Raw genomic sequence first — 20,165 nt, forward strand, 5'->3', positions numbered from 1 at the left:
ATCAATGTGATACATCACATAAACAAAATAAAGGACAAAAATCATATGATTATATCAATTGATGCAGAAAAAGCATTTGACAAGATACAACATCCATTTATGATTAAAACACTTAATAAAATAGGTATAGAAGGAAAATACCTTAACATAATAAAGGCCATATATGACAAGCCCTCAGCTAATCTCATAATTAATGGTGAAAAACTGAAGCCCTTTGCTCTACGTTCAGGAACACGACAGGGCTGTCCCCTATTATCTCTGCTTTTCAACATAGTGTTGGAAGTCCTTGCCAAACGAATCAGGCAAGAGAAAGAAATAAAAAGCATCCAAATTGGGAATGAAGAAGTTAAATTATCACTCTTTGCAGATGACATGATGCTATATACAGAAAACCCTAAAGACTCCACCAAAAAGCTATTAGAAACAATCAACGAATACAGTAAAGTTGCAGGCTACAAAATCAATGTACAAAAGTCCATTGCATTCCTATATACTAACAATGAAATCTCAGAAAAAGAAATACAAAAAACCATTCCTTTTGCAATTGCAGCAAAAAGAATAAAATACCTAGGAATAAACTTAACCAAGGATGTGAAGGACCTATATGCTGAAAACTATAAGACATTTTTAAAAATATTTAAGAAGACACAAAGAAATGGAAAGACATTCCATGCTCATGGATTGGAAGAATCAACATAGTTAAAATGGCCATATTACCCAAAGCAATATACAGATTTAATGCAATCCCCATCAAAATCCCAATGGCATTTTTTAAAGAAATAGAACAAAAAATCATCAGATTTGTTTGGAACCACAAAAGACCCCGAATAGCCAAAGCAATCTTAAGAAAAAAGAACAATACTGGAGGTATCACACTCCCTGACTTTAGCTTGTACTACAGGGCAACAATAATCAAAACAGCATGGTATTGGCAGAAAAACGGATACATAGACCAATGGAATAGAATTGAGAAACCAGAAATAAAACCACATAAAAATGGACAGATAATTTTTGACAAAGAAGCTAAAACCATACAATGGAGAAATACAGCCTCTTTAATAAATGGTGCTGGGAGAATTGGAAAGCCATGTGCAAAAGAATGAAACTGGACTGCTATCTGTCACCATGTACCAAAATTAATTCAAAATGGATCAAAGACTTAAGCATAAGACCTGACACAATAAACTGCATAGAAGAAAACATAGGTACTAAACTTATGGACCTTGGGTTCAAAGAGCATTTTATGAATTTGACTCCAAAGGCAAGGGAAGTAAAAGCTAAAATAAATGAATGGGACTATATCAAACTTAAAAGCTTCTGCACAGCAAAAGAAACCATCGACAAAATAAAGAGGCAACCAACTGAATGGGAGAAGATTTTTGCAAACAGTGCCTCCGATAAGGGGCTAATATCCAAAATACAGAAGGAACTCATGCAACTCAACGATAAAAAACTAACAACCCAATTGAAAAATGGGCAGAGGACCTGAAGAGACATTTCTCCAAAGAGGACATACAAATGGCAAATAGACATATGAAAAAATGCTCAACATCACTAATCATCAGAGAAATGCAAATCAAAACCACAATGAGATATTACCTCACACCATTTAGAATGGCTATCCTCAACAAGACAAATAATAAGTATTGGAGAGGCTGTGGAGACAAAGGAACCCTCATACTCTGTTGGTGGGAATGCAGACTGCTGCAGCCACTATGGAAGGCAGTGTGGAGGTTCCTCAAAAAATTACAAATAGAATTACCATATGACCCAGCAATCCCTCTCCTGGGTATCTACGTAAAATATCTGAAAACATTTCTACAGAAAGACAAGTGTGCTCCAATGTTCATTGCAGCTTTATTTACAGTGGCCAAGACATGGAAACAACCAAAGTTTCCTTTGATAGAACAATTGATAAAGAAGTTGTGGTATATATACAAAATGAAATACTATTCAGCAGTAATAAAAGATGAAATAGGACCATTTTTGACAACATGGATGGATGTTGAGATTATAATGCTAAGTGAAATAAGTCAGACCGGAAAAACAGAGAACCATATGATTTCACTGCTATGTGGTACATGAACCAAAAACAAGAGAACAAGACAAACAAATGAGAAACAAAAACTCATAGACACAGACAATAGTTTAGTGGTTACCAGAGGGTAAGGGGGTTGGGGGGTGGGAGATGAGGGTAAAGGGGATCAAATATATGGTGATAGAAGGAGAACTGACTCTGGGTGGTGAACACACAATGTGATTTATAGATGATGTAATACGGAATTGTACACCTGAAATCTATGTAACTTTACTAACAATCGTCACCCCAATGAACTTTAAGAAAAAGAAAAAATTGAAAATGGAAATATGTATATTAATATTTACTGCATTTGCTTGGTAAGATAATATCTGATTTTTTTTTGTTTCAAATTTCGTCCCAATTTCTCCAGTTTGTATTGCTTTTTTTTTTTTTTTAATTAAATTTATTGGGGTGACAATTGTTAGTAAAATTACATAGATTTCATTGAATCTGTATATTGCTTTGGGTAATATGGCCATTTTAACTATGTTGATTCTTCCAATCCATGAGCACGGAATGTCTTTCCATTTCTTTGTGTCTTCTTCAATTTCTTTCAAAAATGTCTTATAGTTTTCAGCATATAGGTCTTTCACATCCTTGGTTAAGTTTATTCCTAGGTATTTTATTCTTTTTGCTGCAATTGCAAAAGGAATTGTTTTTTGTATTTCTTTTTCTGAGATTTCATTGTTAGTATATAGGAAGGCAATGTACTTTTGTGCTGTATTGCTTTTATAATGAAAAATTATGAAACTATGTGTTTATTTTATTTATAATCTTGATGGCTTTTAATGGATAATTTTATGGTATACACGGTAAATATTCAGAAGTGACTTGAGAAATTCTTAGGCTAGGTTTCCTTTTCACCTTTCTTATCTTAAAAATCAGAAAGCTATTTATGCTTAAAATTAGAAAGTAGTAGATTCTGAAGACCAAAAAGCTGGGTAGGGAAGAGGGTTGGTTGGTCAGTCGGTCGGTCAGTTGGTTGTAGTAATGGACAGAGATGTCGGTTAGTATGAAATGTGAGAATGAAAAAAGGAGACTGGACAGCTTAGGTTTCCTTGGAATTTGCCATTAAATATAATGGAACAGATGGCAGATTGTAATCATAAAAGACAAAAGGAAATGCAGATAATCAAGATACTATACCAGTGATTGTTGTCTAATGAGAAATAGTAATATATTTCACCTCTTGATCTGATAATTTCCGTATCAGTTAGGCTTTGTTCTTCATTGCTCTTTCCCTGGCATGTAGAGCCCACCTATTTTTGCTCTGCACAGATCCTTGTTTTACACAGTAAATCAGTTGTAGGGAATCTGGAGTTCTCTTCAGTTCTGTACCCTACTACCTCTTCACTCCTACTTTTCCCTACAGTCTTTTAATCTGGAGACAGAAACTCTTCTGAGAAGCCATTTCAGGCCTTGTGCTTTAGCAGACTTACTCTGCTTGTCATAGCCCTGCTGCTCTTGTTGGTGAGACTGGAACACTGGTCCGCTTTGAGAAACTTGTGGAAACCCCAGGCCAGGCATGACCATTGAAGTCACATTGTCTGCACTGTACACCTGAAGCTGAAGCTGAACAATATGAATGTCAACTACAATTATATATATATACATATATATATATATATATATATATATATATATATATATATATATATGGATACAAGAAGTGGAGTACAGCTTTAGGAATAGAGGCAGTGGAAGTGTAATGGCTGTGTGCGATGTCAGAGGGGTAGTAGATGGGTGGAGGGGGGTTGTCACTGTGTGAGGGATATAAATGATAAATGTCTAACTAAAAAAAAAAATCAGATTGTACCGAACTCAAGTACACCTTTTACATTAACCAACAGTTTGGTCTTGTATATGGCACTTGCTATATGCTAGCAGCTTACCCCCATTGTTTTTATAAAGATAATGGGAGGAATAAATACAGTGAAGACACACTAAAAACAGATTATTTCAATTCTTTATGTGTGGCCACATTCCCTTTAGTATATACACATGCTTTCTTTTTATCCCAGAAAACACAAACGTTTTCTACTCGGTCATACTCTATCTGTATTTCTTCTTTCTTCCATGGGACATTGGTTGTGGAGAAATTGATTTACAGTTAAAATAATTTATAAGGCAATTAACCGCAAAAGTGTTAAAACCTGAAGCACTTACTAGCTGTAACAAAACTAAGTTAGCTTCTCCAATTAAGTTGCAGGATTGTGGCGTCTGTGGTTTCTGAGGTATAAATGCCATGATTCTTTGGTGATTAACTCACAAAATCAGTAAAGAACAGTATGGCACATAAATTGAAGGGCTTTCTTCATCTGAGACCATTCTTTATGTGATTAAAGTCATTATGGATTTTTTTTAACTACAGTTGTAGTCACTATAAATGTAAAGATTTCTTCAAGGTAATTGAATTCGTCTGGAGACAGAAATCACACAGTAACTTAAACAAGGGAAGTGTAATATAAATAATTATTAAACTATGATAGAAGAGCACCTATATAGATGTAAAGAGATTCTAAAGCATGCCCTAAGACTGGGAGGGGCGGAACACCTAACGAAGGACAGCTTGTAGGTGGACACTGTCGCAAGGGTGACAGGCGGGTCTCACACACACACACACACACACACACACACACGCATCACTGAAGGACCAAGCAGCACGAGCAAGGAAAAGCAAAACGCAGTACAAGGGAACCTGAAAGAGAAGCCTCCTTCCCCCTGCAATGTCTTTCCAGCGCCCTCTACTGACAAACATTTAGCGTTGTCCTCACTGTAAAGCAGAAATGTTTGAAGACTCCTGTCCATCATCACAGAGCAAGCACTGAAGGGTGAATTTGGAGCTGAGAGCCAATAAATTCATAACTGACACAGTGCGAGTACCTCTTTTCGCCAGTAAACCACATATGGAAACTTTGAATTTCTCAACTGTAAGTGAAGACATTGCTCCCAGGTCTCTGTTTTTTGGTCCCTATTTGCCCATAAACTCTATATATAGTGCCCGGATTTCCCAGAAGCTCATCCAATTATAATGAACTGCTTCACTCCTGCTATTTGAACCTGAAGTAAAATAAAATAATCTTCCTGATAACCTACATTGTAGTTGAGCCATTGATATGTTCAGACCCTTGTTAATCTTGAGCCTGGAAAGTAGCATACTCTCTAATGAGTGCTCTCTCATCTGCCTGGGGACCCACTGCAAACCTACCTGGCTCTGTTTCCTGTACCTGAGAGCAGTCAGATAGAATGGACATTTTCCCAGATGCAATTCTGGTTTCCAGCTATTTCCTTGTGAGAAATCAGAGGAGTGCTGGAGCCTCTTGTTTCTCCTTTAATTGAGACCAAGATGTCTCAAGGCAGTAGCTGGAAATAAGTTGCAAGTGTCATGTGTCCACTTGTTGCTCATCAAAGTAGATACACATTTCGGTGTGATGGTCTCTCACTGGTTAGTACTGACCACATCATTCCTAGATGATGATTATTTTAAAGTGTTATTGCTTCTTTTCCATTATCAGGTACGCAAGGGCCACATGCTTAATGTCAGTGATGTTAAAGACAAAGCCAAATGTGTTACTGGAAACACTGTCCCAGATTGTGAAATTCTTAAGCATAGTAGTTGGCATGTGAATCATGTAGCAGATACTAAGCAATTGTTGAATGAATGGCTGAATGAACTGGTGGTGATGGTGGTGGTAGTGGCTGCGGCTGCTGCAGCAGTGGAGGTGGTTTCTTCTCATTTTGCTAATTTTTTGTTGCGTTTCTCCCCACCATCAGAGTTTGAAACATAAAGAGATTGCAGAATTTTCTAGGCCTTGTTGGAACAAAATTCATATGACCTTTATTTGCAACTGCAGTTCCTTTCCGAAGCTATTTGAAACTTCTTTTTTCTTTTCTTTGTTTTCTAATTAAAGTTCATTGGGCTGACAATTGTTAGCAAAGTTACATAAATTTAAGGTGTACAATTCTGTAATACATCATCTATATATCACATTGTGTGTTCACCACCCAGAGTCAGTTCTCCTTCCATCACCATGTATTTGACCCTGTTTACCCTTATCTACCACCCCCCACCCCCCTTACCCTCTGGTAACCACTAAACTGTTGTCTGTGTCTATGAGTTTTGTTTCTTCATTTGTTTTTCTTGTTCCTTTGTTGTTTTCAGTTTTATATCCCACATATCAGTAAAATCATATAGTTCTCGACTTTTTCTGTCTGACTTATTTCGCTTAGCATAATAAAGTCAAGATCCACCCATGTTGTCACAAATGGCACTACTTCATCTTTTCTTATGACAGAATAGTATTTCATCGTGTATATATACCACGACTTCTTTATCCAGTCATCTATCAAAGGACACTTTGGTTGTTTCCATGGCTTTGTCACTGTAAATAAAGTTGCAGTGAACTTCAGAGCACATATATCTTTATGGATAAATGTTTTCACATTTTTTTGGTAGATACCTAAGAGAGGGATTGCTGGGTCCTATGGTAATTCTGTTTTTAATTTTTTAAGGAATATCCACACTGCCTTCCCTGTAGTACAAACTAAAGTCAGGGAATGTAGAGGTATCACACTCCCTGACTTCAGCTTGTACTACAGGGCAACAATAATCAAAACAGTATGGTATTGGCAGAAAAACAGACACATAGACCAATGGAATAGAATTGAGAACCCAGAAATAAAACCACATAAATATGGACAGATAATTTTCGACAAAGGAGCCAAAAACATACAATGGAGAAAAGACAGCCTCTTCAATAAATGGTGCTGGCAGAATTGGAAAGACACATGCAAAAGAATGAAACTAGACTGCTGTCTGTCACCATGTATCAAAAGTAACTCAAAATGGATCAAAGACCTAAACATAAGACCTGAAACAATAAACTGCATAGAAGAAAACATAGGTACTAAACTTACGGACTTTGAGTTCAAAGAGGATTTTATAAATTTGACCTCAAAGGCAAGGGAAGTAAAAGCTAAAATAAATGAATGGGACTATATCAAACTAAAAAACTTCTGCACAGCAAAGGAATCCATCGACAAAATAAAGAGGCAACCAACGGAATGGGAGAAGATTTTTGCAAACAATGCCTCCAATAAGGGGCTAATATCCAAAATACATAAGAAACTCATAAAACTCAACAACAGAAAACAAACAATCCAATAAAAAAAAATGGGCAGAGGACCTGAAGAGACATTTCTCCAAAGAGGACATACAAATGGCCAATAAACATATGAAAAAATGCTCACCATCACTAATCATCAGAGAAATGCAAATAAAAACCACAATGAGATATCACCTCACCCCAGTCAGAATGGCTATCATCAACAAGACAAATAGTAACAAGTGTTGGAGAGGCTGTGGAGAAAAAGGAACCCTCATACACTGTTGGTGGGAATGCAGACTGGTGCAACCGTTATGGAAGGCAGTGTGGAGGTTCCTCAGAAAATTAAAAATAGGATTACCATATGATCCAGCAATCCCTCTTTTGGGTATCTACCCACAAAATCTGAAAATGTTTGAAACTCTTAGTCCTTGCTTTGTATGGATGTAATTAATACAATGAGTTAAAATTGAAATTTTATTCTATTAGTTTTTTCAGTTTTTTTGTTTGTTTTTTTAATTAAAGTTTATTGCGGTGACAATTGTTAGTAAAGTTACATAGGTTTCAAGTGTACAATTCTGTATTACATCATCTATAAATCCCATTGTGTGTTCACCACCCAGAGTCAGTTCTCCTTCCATCACCATATATTTGATCCGGTTTACCCTCATCAATCACCCCCCTCCCCTGCTACCCTCTGGTAACCACTAAACTTAAAAAATTGTTTCTCCTTCAATTTTCTTCAGTGTATGAGCAAGAAATTGTTGTGTTGGCGAACATGTTATAGAATAATACTTTTGAAGAACAATTTAAATCCCGTTTGTGAATTTTACTCTTTAGTTATAATGTAAACAACTGGAGAGGGGGAAAAAATCACAATACCATTAAATTTAGCCTGTGACACACTTCTATTTTAAAAGGCACTTTTGTCATAGCTAGCTAGCCCTGTCTGTTAACTGCTATTTAGTCACTAAATCTTTTTTCACCATCTTGGGTAGCTTACAACACAATCCAGAGGGTCTGTTATGATACCCATTGCCATTTTATGCTCCCTTTAGCATTATTAAAGGCACATTATTTACTAGGCTTTAAATTTAGGTTCAAATTTTTTTCTTCTGTTTTAGAACTAAAGATAAACAGAATTTAAAATCTTTTGATATAAATATTGCAAAGATAGCAGAAGAATCCCTTCTGTACCAGTGGTTACCAGTCATCTTCCAACTAGAATAGAGTTGTCCTTTTGCTGCTAAAATTGCTTTAAGTTTCCCCAGACTATCCTTCACAGTCTCAGTTCTACTCTGTATTTAAACTGCATTCTAAGTTAGAAGAACGCTTGCAGGCTCACCTTATATTTCATTATACTATGCAGTTTCAACATGTTATATAACATCCATTTAATACAGACATAGATTTTAAATAAAATTCACCAAAAACAAGTTGAGATTTAAGCATCAAAATAAGAGATGATAAGCATAATGATTAAAAATTCAAGTCCTTCTTCTGCCGAGGCAATGACCTTGGTCTATTTTTTAGCATTGCTTTCTCATCTGCTAAACTGGGTATAATAACACCTACTTCAGGAAGTTGTTATAAAGATAAATTAGATAATGGATATGAAGTGTTTAGCATTGTGTCAGACCCTGAATGGTAGGTGCTGTATAAAATTGATGTTAACTTACAGTAACAAAGAATGCATTTTTCTTGCTGTATTAGAGTTAATTTTCTTTTTCCAGAATACACTGTTAATAGCAATAGATAATACTGTGTTTTAAAATGATAACATAATATCACACGAGTTCACTGAATGAACAAATTTACTTTTTACAAGAACACAGTAAATAATTTCCCTGGAAGTTTGCCATTGTAGTCTTAATGTGGTTTCCTGCAGTGGCTTGATGTATGCTGCAGTAATGAGTGTGGAATTAGCATATAAAGCCAGGCCATTTTATACCCCTTCTAATTGGCTTATTTAGCCAAGTACCAAATGCTGCAATATAAAGGTTGTAGGATATTATCTCTCAAACAGGCAGCAAAATTCTAGTAGAGTTTCTTTTCTAATCTTATATTATTTTCCAAGATCTTTATTCAATCCTGATAGCTTTGCTGGTAAAGTCAATGTTTTACTCATCTTTTGTATTCCCAGCAGACCTAGCACATAGCAGGTAATTGGCAAACAGAATTACTCAAGAGGAAGAATCTGAAAAAATGATTTACAACTTAATACAGTGGATTTAAATGGTATTTTCTTTTTTGTAAAAATGTCTACAGTCTAGTATTTCTGCCTTTTTTTCCTTCTTCCCCACTTGTAAGTGCTTCCACTGCCTGGATAGCAGAACTACCATTGCTCATTACCAGTGTGTCATATAAGGCCCTGGATATTGTAACGAGCACATGTTGAGCCATTTATATTCATCCATTACCTTCCTATTTATTTATTCATTGGACACTTTTGAAATATGCTTCACTAGAATCCACAAAGTATTCTTTTTAGCATGCTAATTTAGTAGCCTTCAGATTATCACACAATCTAAGTATCCTATATGAAAACTCTTCAGAGTTAACAATGTTATTTCCCGCTTGAGATAAAGAGAAAACAAGAACTTCACGGTCAGCCATGGTCCAAAAATATTAAATAAAAACTCCAAAAATAATAATAATAAAAAAGAATGAAGATGTAACCATGTATGGGAGGAAAGAAATGTTAAAATATTTAAATCTGCCCAAAAGTGTTTACCTTCCTGTCAACCAGCAGCAATTTGAAATGCAGCCAGTTTTTGTATGTAAAGTGCTGCCATTCTGTCCTTTACCCTTGTGGTTACTGATGAATATTTTCAAGAGGAATTAGATACACACAAACACACACACACACCCCAAGACTGGGATCCTAGGATGGGCTACATGATATATGAGACCCAGTGCACAATTAAACTGTCAAGCCCCTTTTTCAAAAATAAGAATTCCAAGACAGCAGCAGCATAATACTAAGTACAGACCCTTCTGCTACTGCACAGGTCACACACCCATGAAGCTGGCCCTGTAGGATTTCCAGTTTGCAGGGGGAGGGTCCTGTTGGCACTTTGCTTAGCAGCTCTTCAGGGTTATTTGTATCTGAGAGCACTGAGACTTGAACATGAGAAAGAGTAAAGAGCTGTGAGCTGTCCATTATGACCATGCAGTGTGATTCCTGGTCATTTTAAGATGGTCAACAAGGCCATGGGATTAAAAATAACGACATAATTCATCCCACCAGTAAGGATTGAGTCCTTGGAGGGTAGAGAAAGCAACAAAGGGAGAATAAACATTTATTTAGTGTCTTCCTTTGATAGGACCCATATCGTGCTCTCTTTTATATACATTATCCTGATCTGTCATATAAACCACAGAAAGTAATTTTTATTACTCCACTTTCTACATTAGGAAACTGAGCCTCAAGGATATAAAATAACTTGCTCACAGTCACACAGCAAGTAACTGGCAGCGTGGTGATTGCCCACATCTGTCTTCATACAAAGCCCAGTTTCTTTCCATGGGTATTGGTATTATGCCAGCTAATGTCTGTCTTTAGAGGCTGATAGCCTCAAAAAAAAAAAAAAAAAAAAAAAGCCTTGAAAAGCAGATGCGAAAAGCAGTAGTGCGAACAGGAAAAGAAATTTAGCCTGGCAGTTTCCGTCGTATGAAGAAGCTGAGCCCTGCGCCGACTGAGACCATAGACAAAGTACAGAATGCAGTAAGTAAAAAGAGAGTCCTTCTTATCCAGACCAGGGCGAAGAAACTGTCTTCCGTATAGCAGAGTAATGCAGTAGTCACAGAACAAACCTAACATGTTGGAGATGGATAGAAGATAACACCTTGATCGCTACAACAGAATAGCTTCTTCTACAATAAGGAACAAAAAAAGGCAAACAAACAAAACCCTCAAATGATGGACACCAGGCTTCACTGAGTACAATGAGAGTCTGTGAAGCATGTAAGAGCCAGCATATTTTAGGACAGTGTATTCTAAGCTTCATTTACTCATGTTTCACTTTCTTCATAATTTGACCATGTCTGAGTCTTAACCATACCAATATGGATGTAATCTATTTAAATCTATTATTCTGTATCAGTGTGAATGGGTTTATCCTAACTAAAGCATTAGCTTTCTTTCCTCAGTCAAACCACTTGTTGTTAAAGCTCATTTGCTCTTCGGTTTATTCAATTCATACCGTGTTTCCCTGAAAATGAGACTTAGCCAGACCATCAACTCTAATGCATCTTTTGGAGCAAAAAAGAATATATAAGACCCGGTCTTGTTTTAGTATAAGACCGGATCTTACATAATACAATACAATACAATACCAGTTCTTATATTCATTTTTGCTCCAAAAGACGCATTAGAGCTGATGGTCCAGCTAGGTCTTATTTTCGGGGAAACAAGATATTTGTAAAGTACCTTATATGTTCTAGGATCTGTCTACCTTGTGTGGGTGGCAAGTAGGGGTTGGGGGAGAAAGAGAAGTCAGAGATGATAGTAGGACACAGTCCCTGCCTCAAGAGGGCTTCAGAATGTAGTTATCATACACTTTTAGACTGCACATAGAATGCTGAGAATGCAGGATTGAGGGAGTGCCAAACTTTGCCTGCAGGAAGTAGGAAACATACAAAGGTAACCTTGAGCAGGAAAGTCTAGAAGAAAAAGGAGGAGGAGTTCATCAAGCACATTTGAGAGATTCATCTTACCTGGACCTTGGCTGGATTTTTTTTTTAACTATTCTGATCATGAAGTAAAAGACATCAAGGTTTTTGAAATTATTGAATTCAATTCAATCTGATGATTGTTATCAAGAAGTTCTCAGATTATTAAAATTGCCTAGAAGCAATCATCTTATTCTAGGTCTGATAAATTAAATAATGGAAATAAAACATAACCAAAACTTTCTTGAATATTTTGATATATAGTTCTTATATCCATAATTTAGAATATAAGTGTGTTGTGTGTTTTTCTCATCTGAATACCTTTTTTATACAAATTTTATAGAATAAAATGCCAACTACTTCTACTGTTTTGTTTTGTTTTTTTAATTTTTCCTTGGAAAAGAAGTTACAACAAAAAGTGATTTATGTGACACAACATGCGTTTATCACAATTTTCTTTTTCTTTTTTTTTCTCTCAGTGTAAAACTCTTTCTGGAGTCTGTGACCACATCATATCCCTGTCATCGGATCCTCTGGTTTCACAGTCAGCTCACCTGGAAGTGATTCAGCTGGCAAACATCAAACCAAGTGAAGGGCTGGTAAGAGATACCATTTTTATCAAAGCCACCATCCATCAACAGACAGCTAATGATGTGGGCAAAGCAGCATCTGAATATATGGGAATCCATGAATTTTAAACTGAACATTTTGGTATTTTTTTCTAGTGGAGTTAAGGTGTAGGAGTTTGTCATGATGAGATGTTTCATGAAGATAAATGAAAATAAGAAAAATTTAAAATGGTGATTTCTGAATCGCCCTGTTTACTTTGGTAATAATATAGCTTTTAATGCATTCTTTCACCCCCTACCAAAGTTCCTTAGGTTTAAAGGAAGTTTAAGAGTTTTATAATAAGAACCACCCATGCAGGTGGGTGTTTTGTTTGTTTTGCTTTGGTTTGTTCTAGTTTTAATAGGTCTCCCTTCCCTTAGGGTGGGTAAACTAAACAAATGTGATATTCTTTGTAAGTCATATCCATTCTTTCCTATAAGGGTGAGTAAGCAGGTGGATGTTGCCAAAACTAGGCTGACATCTATGGGATGTCGTTTTGAAATTATGGAATAATAAAGGTAATCATCTACATTTTGTTCACCTGATTAAAAATTGTGTCGGTTCTAAATTTAACCCAAGAGAAAACTTCCTCTTTTCTAAGCCTCTAAAAAGAAAACGTATGATATTAATATTAATGAGGGAGAGACAGAAGGCATCTACAGAAGGTCTGCTGCCAGTTTCAAAACAAAAATAAACAAGAAACTGGCTGTTGATCATCTTACCTAGTGCACAACTATTATGTCTTAGCTTGGTGATACAGTGTTCGTAATTTCTCCCTGTAGATGAATTTTCCAAGGATACAATTAATGATATTTTAGAAAACAGAAGTCTTGGAAACTAGAATTAATAATTTAATTCAGATAATATATTCTTAAAAATCTCTAAGCAGGTTTAACTTTTTATGTGGTGTTTCTTCTTCAATTAAATATGTATGTATATAACTTAGAGGGCAAAGTCTTCATTGGCCACCAGTGATTTTTTTAGTTGAAGCCATCTCTCCTATTGATTGACTTTTCTTCTGATATTTGGCAAATTACTTCTAGGTAACCACAATTCCTCGGGCTTTTGTGGTTTTTATCTGTGTCTTCCTGGAAAGATGGAAATCAGCATATCAGACATAGCCAGCAAGCATGTCATCATTGTAACCTATAAGTGTTATACCCTGTTTCCCCGAAAATAAGACCTAGTCGGACAATCAGCTCTAATGCGTCTTTTGGAGCAAAAATTAATATAAGACCATTACATTGTATTATATTATATTATATTAATATTATATTATATTACACCCAGTCTTATAGTAAACTAAGACCAGGTCTTATATTAATTTTTGCTCCAAAAGACGCATTAGAGCTGATTGTTCGGCTAGGTCTTATTTTCAGGAAAACACGGTATCTAACTTTAATTAGTTTCAAGGACTTTTTTCTAAAATTTATAAAGTATTTGAAGTAATATTTATGATTTTTAATTCTTACTATCCTTTTGTTTTCCTTTACAAAGTCCAGTTTTATTTAAAGCATCTTTCAACCTATAGTATTAAAGATTCCCTTTCTACACCTCCCTTTTCAGTAGTTATGAAGGAAAGGAAGCTCTCTAATCATGATTTGTAGATTGGAAAATTATGAACCAATTACTACTCGTATGTTATACTAGACAAGTAGTCAGGACACCTGGATACAAATCACTTACATAAAATATTGCTGTGAGTGTAATCTAGTGGAGGTGGGTGAGCAAATTTAACTTCCTTGGCCTTGATCTTTTCATCTATAGAATTTGGAGGCCAGGAAGGGTGGACTAGATCATTTTATCTTTAAAGCTCTCTCTAGCTCTATGAGCCTATGGTTCTAAGGATGGTATTGTTCTGAGAAAAGAGCTTGATTTTTTTTCTCTAATTTACACTGAAATCATGGGGTAAAAATAACCATGTGAAGTGAGTCAAGACAATGCGAATCAATGGACTTTATGAAATCTTGAAAATTTTTAAATGAACTTATAGCCCTGGAGAGGCCTTTTGGGTTTTAAATTTGAAAGAGGTTGCTCTGGGTCTGCTCTTTGGAATAGTCATGAACTTAAAATGGTAAGAACCAGATTCAGTTAAACAGTCTGGGAAAGACCTACAAGAGTAAAGAGAAGAAATGAGTTCTTACCATTTGCCAGGTATTTTCCTCACAACTCTATAGAATAGGGATTAATTTTATCATTTTGCAAATGAGAAGATGGAATCACAGATCTTTAATTTGCCTTGTATCACATATCGGTAATACACAATAGAGGCAGGGTTTAAGTCCAAGTACATCTAAATGAAGTACATCTGAACAAAGCGTGTTCCATTATCCCACATTTAAACTTGGAATTGCTAACAGGAGGTGTGAGAAGTTTAGGAGGATGACTTTAAAACTGGAACTATCTAGAGAAATTCATTTTTAAAGGACAGTTGGCAGCATTTCATTGGGAAGATATTTCAGAGGGAGAAAAAGAAAAAACTAAAATGTTGAATATTCATAAAAGAGCTCACTACAAAACTATTTTTTGTTGTTTATGTTACAGGAGAGATGACTAAATAGAAATTTTACATGACTTGTTCATTTTAAAAATGACATTATATCATTTTTAAAAATGGCCACCTTTAATTACGTTTAGTCAATCACATTTGAATAAATAGATTTAAGGATTTGGGTAACATTTAGCATGTACTTAGCCATAGAAAGTGTCTAAATGGTAAATGAAGGAAAGAAATAGAAAGATGTGGGAGAATTCACCAAGCTTTAATGACGTTTAATTAGCTTAGAAATATCTGCAGAAGTTCTGCCAGTTTCAAAACAGAGAAGCTCTCATAGGCAAAAGGTAGTTGCTTTGTTTTTCCACTAATAAACTGGATGGCTTATTCATCAGCTTTCTACCTAACTAGTCAAATCTCCTAGGATTTCTTAGATTTAAGAGAGTCCTGAGCATTTTAAGGAATGGTGGAAAGCATCCTTAGTTATCATTAATAATATGAAACTGATTTCTAAAATGCTTTTAAACAACAACAATTAGTTGAAAATTAAAGAAGGAAAATGAGAGCTATTAGAATGTATCTAAACTAGATCAGAACTGAGAGATGAGCTGAATAGAGAAAAAGGGGCTGGGGGGCGGGGCATCCTTGGGGAAGCCTCTTGGCCTCAGAGAGTTCTTTTGCTATTTAGGCACATGGACGACCATGTTTCCCCGAAAATAAGACCTAACTGGAAAATAAGCCCTAGCGTGATTTTTCAGGATGACATCCCCTGAACATAAGCCCTAATGCGTCTTTTGGAGCAAAAATTAATAGAAGACCCGGTCTTATTTTCGGGGAAACATGGTATCTCCAAATATGCCGGATTTCATTGACTTGACTGAGGTTGCATTGGTTCCCATTGGTTAACCAATGTTTGGAGACAAAGTGAAGCAAATGTCATTTGGGCTAGCTGAGCAGGAGAGAGGCTGCTGTTCAAGTCAGCTCCAGAATTAATTAACTGGTTTTAAAAGAAAAGGAGGAATGAAGGCTTTGATAAAATGGAAGTCTCAGTTCCAGAAAAAAAGAGCCATTAAATTACATGTCCTCCTGCTGTTTGACCCTTTCTCAGAGATGATAACGTGATCAGGTGTAGTTCTGTGGACTGCATCTGTGGATTAGTTTGAAGCTCATCCAAACAACTTGTTTCTTCTCTTTCTCTTAGTATCTGATTTTTGGCCATTATTTTTTTCTCATTAGTTCTACCAGAGGGAGATATAAAGGATGAAGAAGTTAGTTTTGATTATTAAAAGCAGCTACAACAAATGGTTTGTTGAGGTTAGCAGTGAAAATATTGCAGAAAAAGAAATATCTTCATTCTTTGTGTCATTTTAAAAATGGGCTTTATTTCTATTCTATTGTTCATAACTATGAAGTTGCTAGAATTGAACTCTGTATACATAGCTAGATCCTTCTTTATTTAAGCATTTTAAACATTTGTACCCATCTGAAAAAATTAGGTTTGATATAAATTATGTATAAATAAGGATGAGGTCCTCTTCCTATAACGAATAGATACTTGCTTTACCTTACAATTGCCATTTTTAAAGTTCCTGGTATGTGCAATCACACACAAATTTTATTTCCAGACTCATGACTAGATTATCTCCATGAGTTTTCATTATATCAATCACTATGTCTTTTTCTAAACAAATTTTCTTAGGATACTAGACTTTCTCTATGACCTAATCATTTATGAGATTATTTAGAGCTTTTTCTTTTGGTATTTTAAGATTCATTTATTTATAAAGAATTTTCACAACTGTGAGTTCTTTTAGCCCTCACAATAATTCTCTCATTATTATAATTAGCTTCAGGTGTACCAAACAACATAGTGATTAGACATTTACACACCTCACAAAATGAAAACCCCAATAAGTCTACCACCCATCTGGCACTGTACATAGCTATTAAAATACCATTGACTATATTCCCAATGCTGTACTTCACATCCCGTGATTATATTTTTTAAATTATAGTTTACATTCAATATTATTTTATATTAGTTTTAGGTGTACAGCATAGTGGTTAGGCATTTATATAATTTATGAAGTAACCCCCCAATAAGTCTAGTACCTACCTGGCACTATACATAGTTTTTACAATATTACTGACTATATTCCCCATACTGTATTTCACATCCCCATGACAGTTTTTAACGATCAATTTGTACTTCCTAATCCCTTCACCTTTCTCACGCATCCCCCAACCCCCTCCCATCTAGCAACCATCAGTTTGTTCTCTGTATCTGTGAGTCTATTTATGTTTTGTTTGTCCATTTATTTTTTTCTTTAGATTCCACAGTGAGATCATATGGTATTTGTCTTTCTCAGTCTGACTTATTTCATTTAGCACAATACCCTCTAGGTCCATCCATGTTGTTGCAAATGGTTCTCTGTATCTGTGAGTCTATTTATGTTTTGTTTGTCCATTTATTTTTTTCTTTAGATTCCACAGTGAGATCATATGGTATTTGTCTTTCTCAGTCTGACTTATTTCATTTAGCACAATACCCTCTAGGTCCATCCATGTTGTTGCAAATGGTAAGATTTCTTTCATTTTTATAGCTGAGAATATTCCATTGTGTGTGTGTGTGTGCGTGTGTGTGTGTGTGACACAATTTCTTTATCCAGTCATCTATTGATGGACATTTCAATTGTTTCTATATCTTGGCTATTGGGAATAGCACTGCAGTAAATATAGGGGTGCATATGTCTTTTCGAATTAGTGTTTTGGATTTCCTTGTATAAATACCCGGGAGTGGTCATAAGGTAGTTCTATTTTTTATGTTTTGAGGAACCTCTACAATGTTTTCCACTGTGACTGCACCTATTTGCAATTCCACCAACGGTGCATGAGGGTTCCATTTTCTCCACATTTTCGCCAACTCTTGCTGTTTGTTGATTTATTGATAATGGCCATTCTGACAGGTGTGAGGTGATATTTCATTGTGGTTTTTATTTGCATTTCTCTGACGTTTAGTGACGTTGAGCATCTTTTCATTTGTCAATTCGCCATCTGTATGTCCTTTTTGGAGAAATGTGTATTCAGGTCCTCTGCTCATTTTGTAATTGGGTTGTTTGTTTCTTTGGTGTTGAATTGCATGAGGTTTTTTTATATAGAAATTTTGGATATTAACCCCTTATCAGATGTGTCATTGGCAAATATCTTCTCCCATTCAGTAGGATGTCTTTTTGTTTTGTTGATGGGGTTTTTTTTACCTCTGAAAAAATTTTTCAGTTTGATATAGTCCCATTTGTTTATTTTTTCTTTTGTTTCCCTTGCCTGAGGAGATATATTGATAAAATATTACTATGGGTAATGTATGAGAGTTTGCTATCTATATTTTCTTCTAGGAGTTTTATGGTTTTGGGGTCTTACAGTTAAGTCTTGAACCCGTTTTGAGTTTATTCTTGTATATGGCATAAGAAGGTGGTCCAGTTTCCTTCTTTCTTTCTTTCTTTTTTTGCATATAACTGTCCAGTTTTCCCAGCATCATTTATAGAATAGACTGTCTTTACACCAATATATATTCTTGCTTTCTTTGTCATAAATTAAATGACTATATAGGCATGGATTTATTTCTGGGCTCTCTATTCTGTTCCATTGATCTATGTGTCTATGCCAATACCATGCTGTTTTGCTGTTTTGATTATTATGGCCTTATAGTGTAATTTGATATCAGGTAGTGTGATACATCCAGCTTTGTTCTTCTTTCTCAAGATTGCCATGGCTATTCAGGGTCTTTTATGGTTCCATATACATTTTAGGATCATTTGTTCTAGTTTTATGAAAAATGCCATTGGTATTTTCATAGGGATTGCAGCGAATCTATAGATTGCTTTGGGTAGTGTGGACATTTTAACTATATTAATTCTTCCTATTCATGAGCTTGGTGTGTGTTTCCATTTATTTGTATCTTCTGTAATTTCTCTCTTCCATGTCTTACAATTTTCTGAGTACAGGTCTTTTGGTAGCTTGGCTAAATTTATTCCTAAGTATTTTATATATTTTATGCAATTTTAAATGGCATTGTTTTTTTAATTTCTCTTTCTGATAGTTCATTATTGGTGTATAAAAATGCAACTGATTTCTAAATATTAATTTTGTATCCTGCTCCTTTCCTAAATTCAGTTCTAACAGTTTTTTGGTGGAATCTTTTGGGTTCTCTATTATAGTATTACATCATCTGCAAATAATGACAGTTTTACTTCTTCCTTTCCCATTTGGATGCCTTTTACCTCTTTTGCTTGTCTGATTGCTGGGGATAGGACTTCCAGAACTGTGTGGAATAAAAGTGGTGATGGTGGACATCCTTATCTTGTTCCTGATCTTAAGGAGAATGCTTTTAGCTTTTCCCCATTGAGTATGATAGTATCTGTGGGTTTGTCATATATGGCCTTTATTATGTTGAGATATGTTCCTTCCATTCCCACTTTGCTGAGAGTTTTTATCATGAATTGATACTGGATTTTGTCAAATGCTTTTTCAGCATCTATTGATATGACCATATGATGTTTATTTTTCATCTTTTTTATGTGGTATGTCACATTATTGATTTGCATATATTGAACCAACCCAGGAATGAATCCCACTTGTTCATGGTGTATGATCTTGTTAATGTATTGCTGAGCTCAGTTTCCTAATATTTTGTCGAGGATTTTTGCATCTATGTTCATTAGGGATATCAGCCTAGTTTTCTTGTAATGTCTTTGTATGGTTTTGGAATCGGAGTAATGGTGGCCTCATAAAATGAGCTTGTGTACAATTTTGTACTACATCATCTATAAATCACATTGTGTAACTTTACTAACAATTGTTCCCCCTAATAAACTTTCATTTTAAAAACAGCTTGGAAGCATTCCTTCGTTTTGAATTTTTTGGAATAGTTGGAGAAGAATAGGTGGTACTTCTTTTTTGAATGTTTGGTAAAATTCACCTGTGAAGCCATGTGGTCCAAGACTTTTGTTTGTTCAGAACTTGTTAATTAATGATTTGATTTCATTAGTAATAATTGGTCAGTTAAGATTTTCTGTTTCGTCTTGATTCAGCCTGGGAAGATTGTATGCTTCTAGGAACTTAATATAAAATTAACATAAAGGTATGGGAAATTAAAATTATGGTAATTGTCTACTTCACATTAGTGCTTTAAATGTATGCTATTTCT

General features: G+C 35.3%; 1 protein-coding gene across 7 annotated transcripts in view; it reads left to right on the plus strand.

Annotated features, from left to right (window-relative positions):
* The window catches only part of CNKSR2 (connector enhancer of kinase suppressor of Ras 2), a 284,901-nt gene that overhangs the window by 113,972 nt on the left and 150,764 nt on the right, over nucleotides 1-20,165 (plus strand). For all 7 annotated transcript variants that reach the window (XM_019755412.2, XM_019755413.2, XM_019755415.2 and 4 more), the window contains exon 6: nucleotides 12,339-12,458. In XM_019755412.2, the coding sequence (XP_019610971.1) occupies nucleotides 12,339-12,458 (120 nt within the window). The remainder of the gene's footprint in view (nucleotides 1-12,338; nucleotides 12,459-20,165) is intronic.

This window comes from Rhinolophus sinicus, chromosome X (assembly GCF_036562045.2).
Source record: "Rhinolophus sinicus isolate RSC01 chromosome X, ASM3656204v1, whole genome shotgun sequence".
Classification (NCBI taxonomy): Eukaryota; Metazoa; Chordata; class Mammalia; order Chiroptera; family Rhinolophidae; genus Rhinolophus; species Rhinolophus sinicus.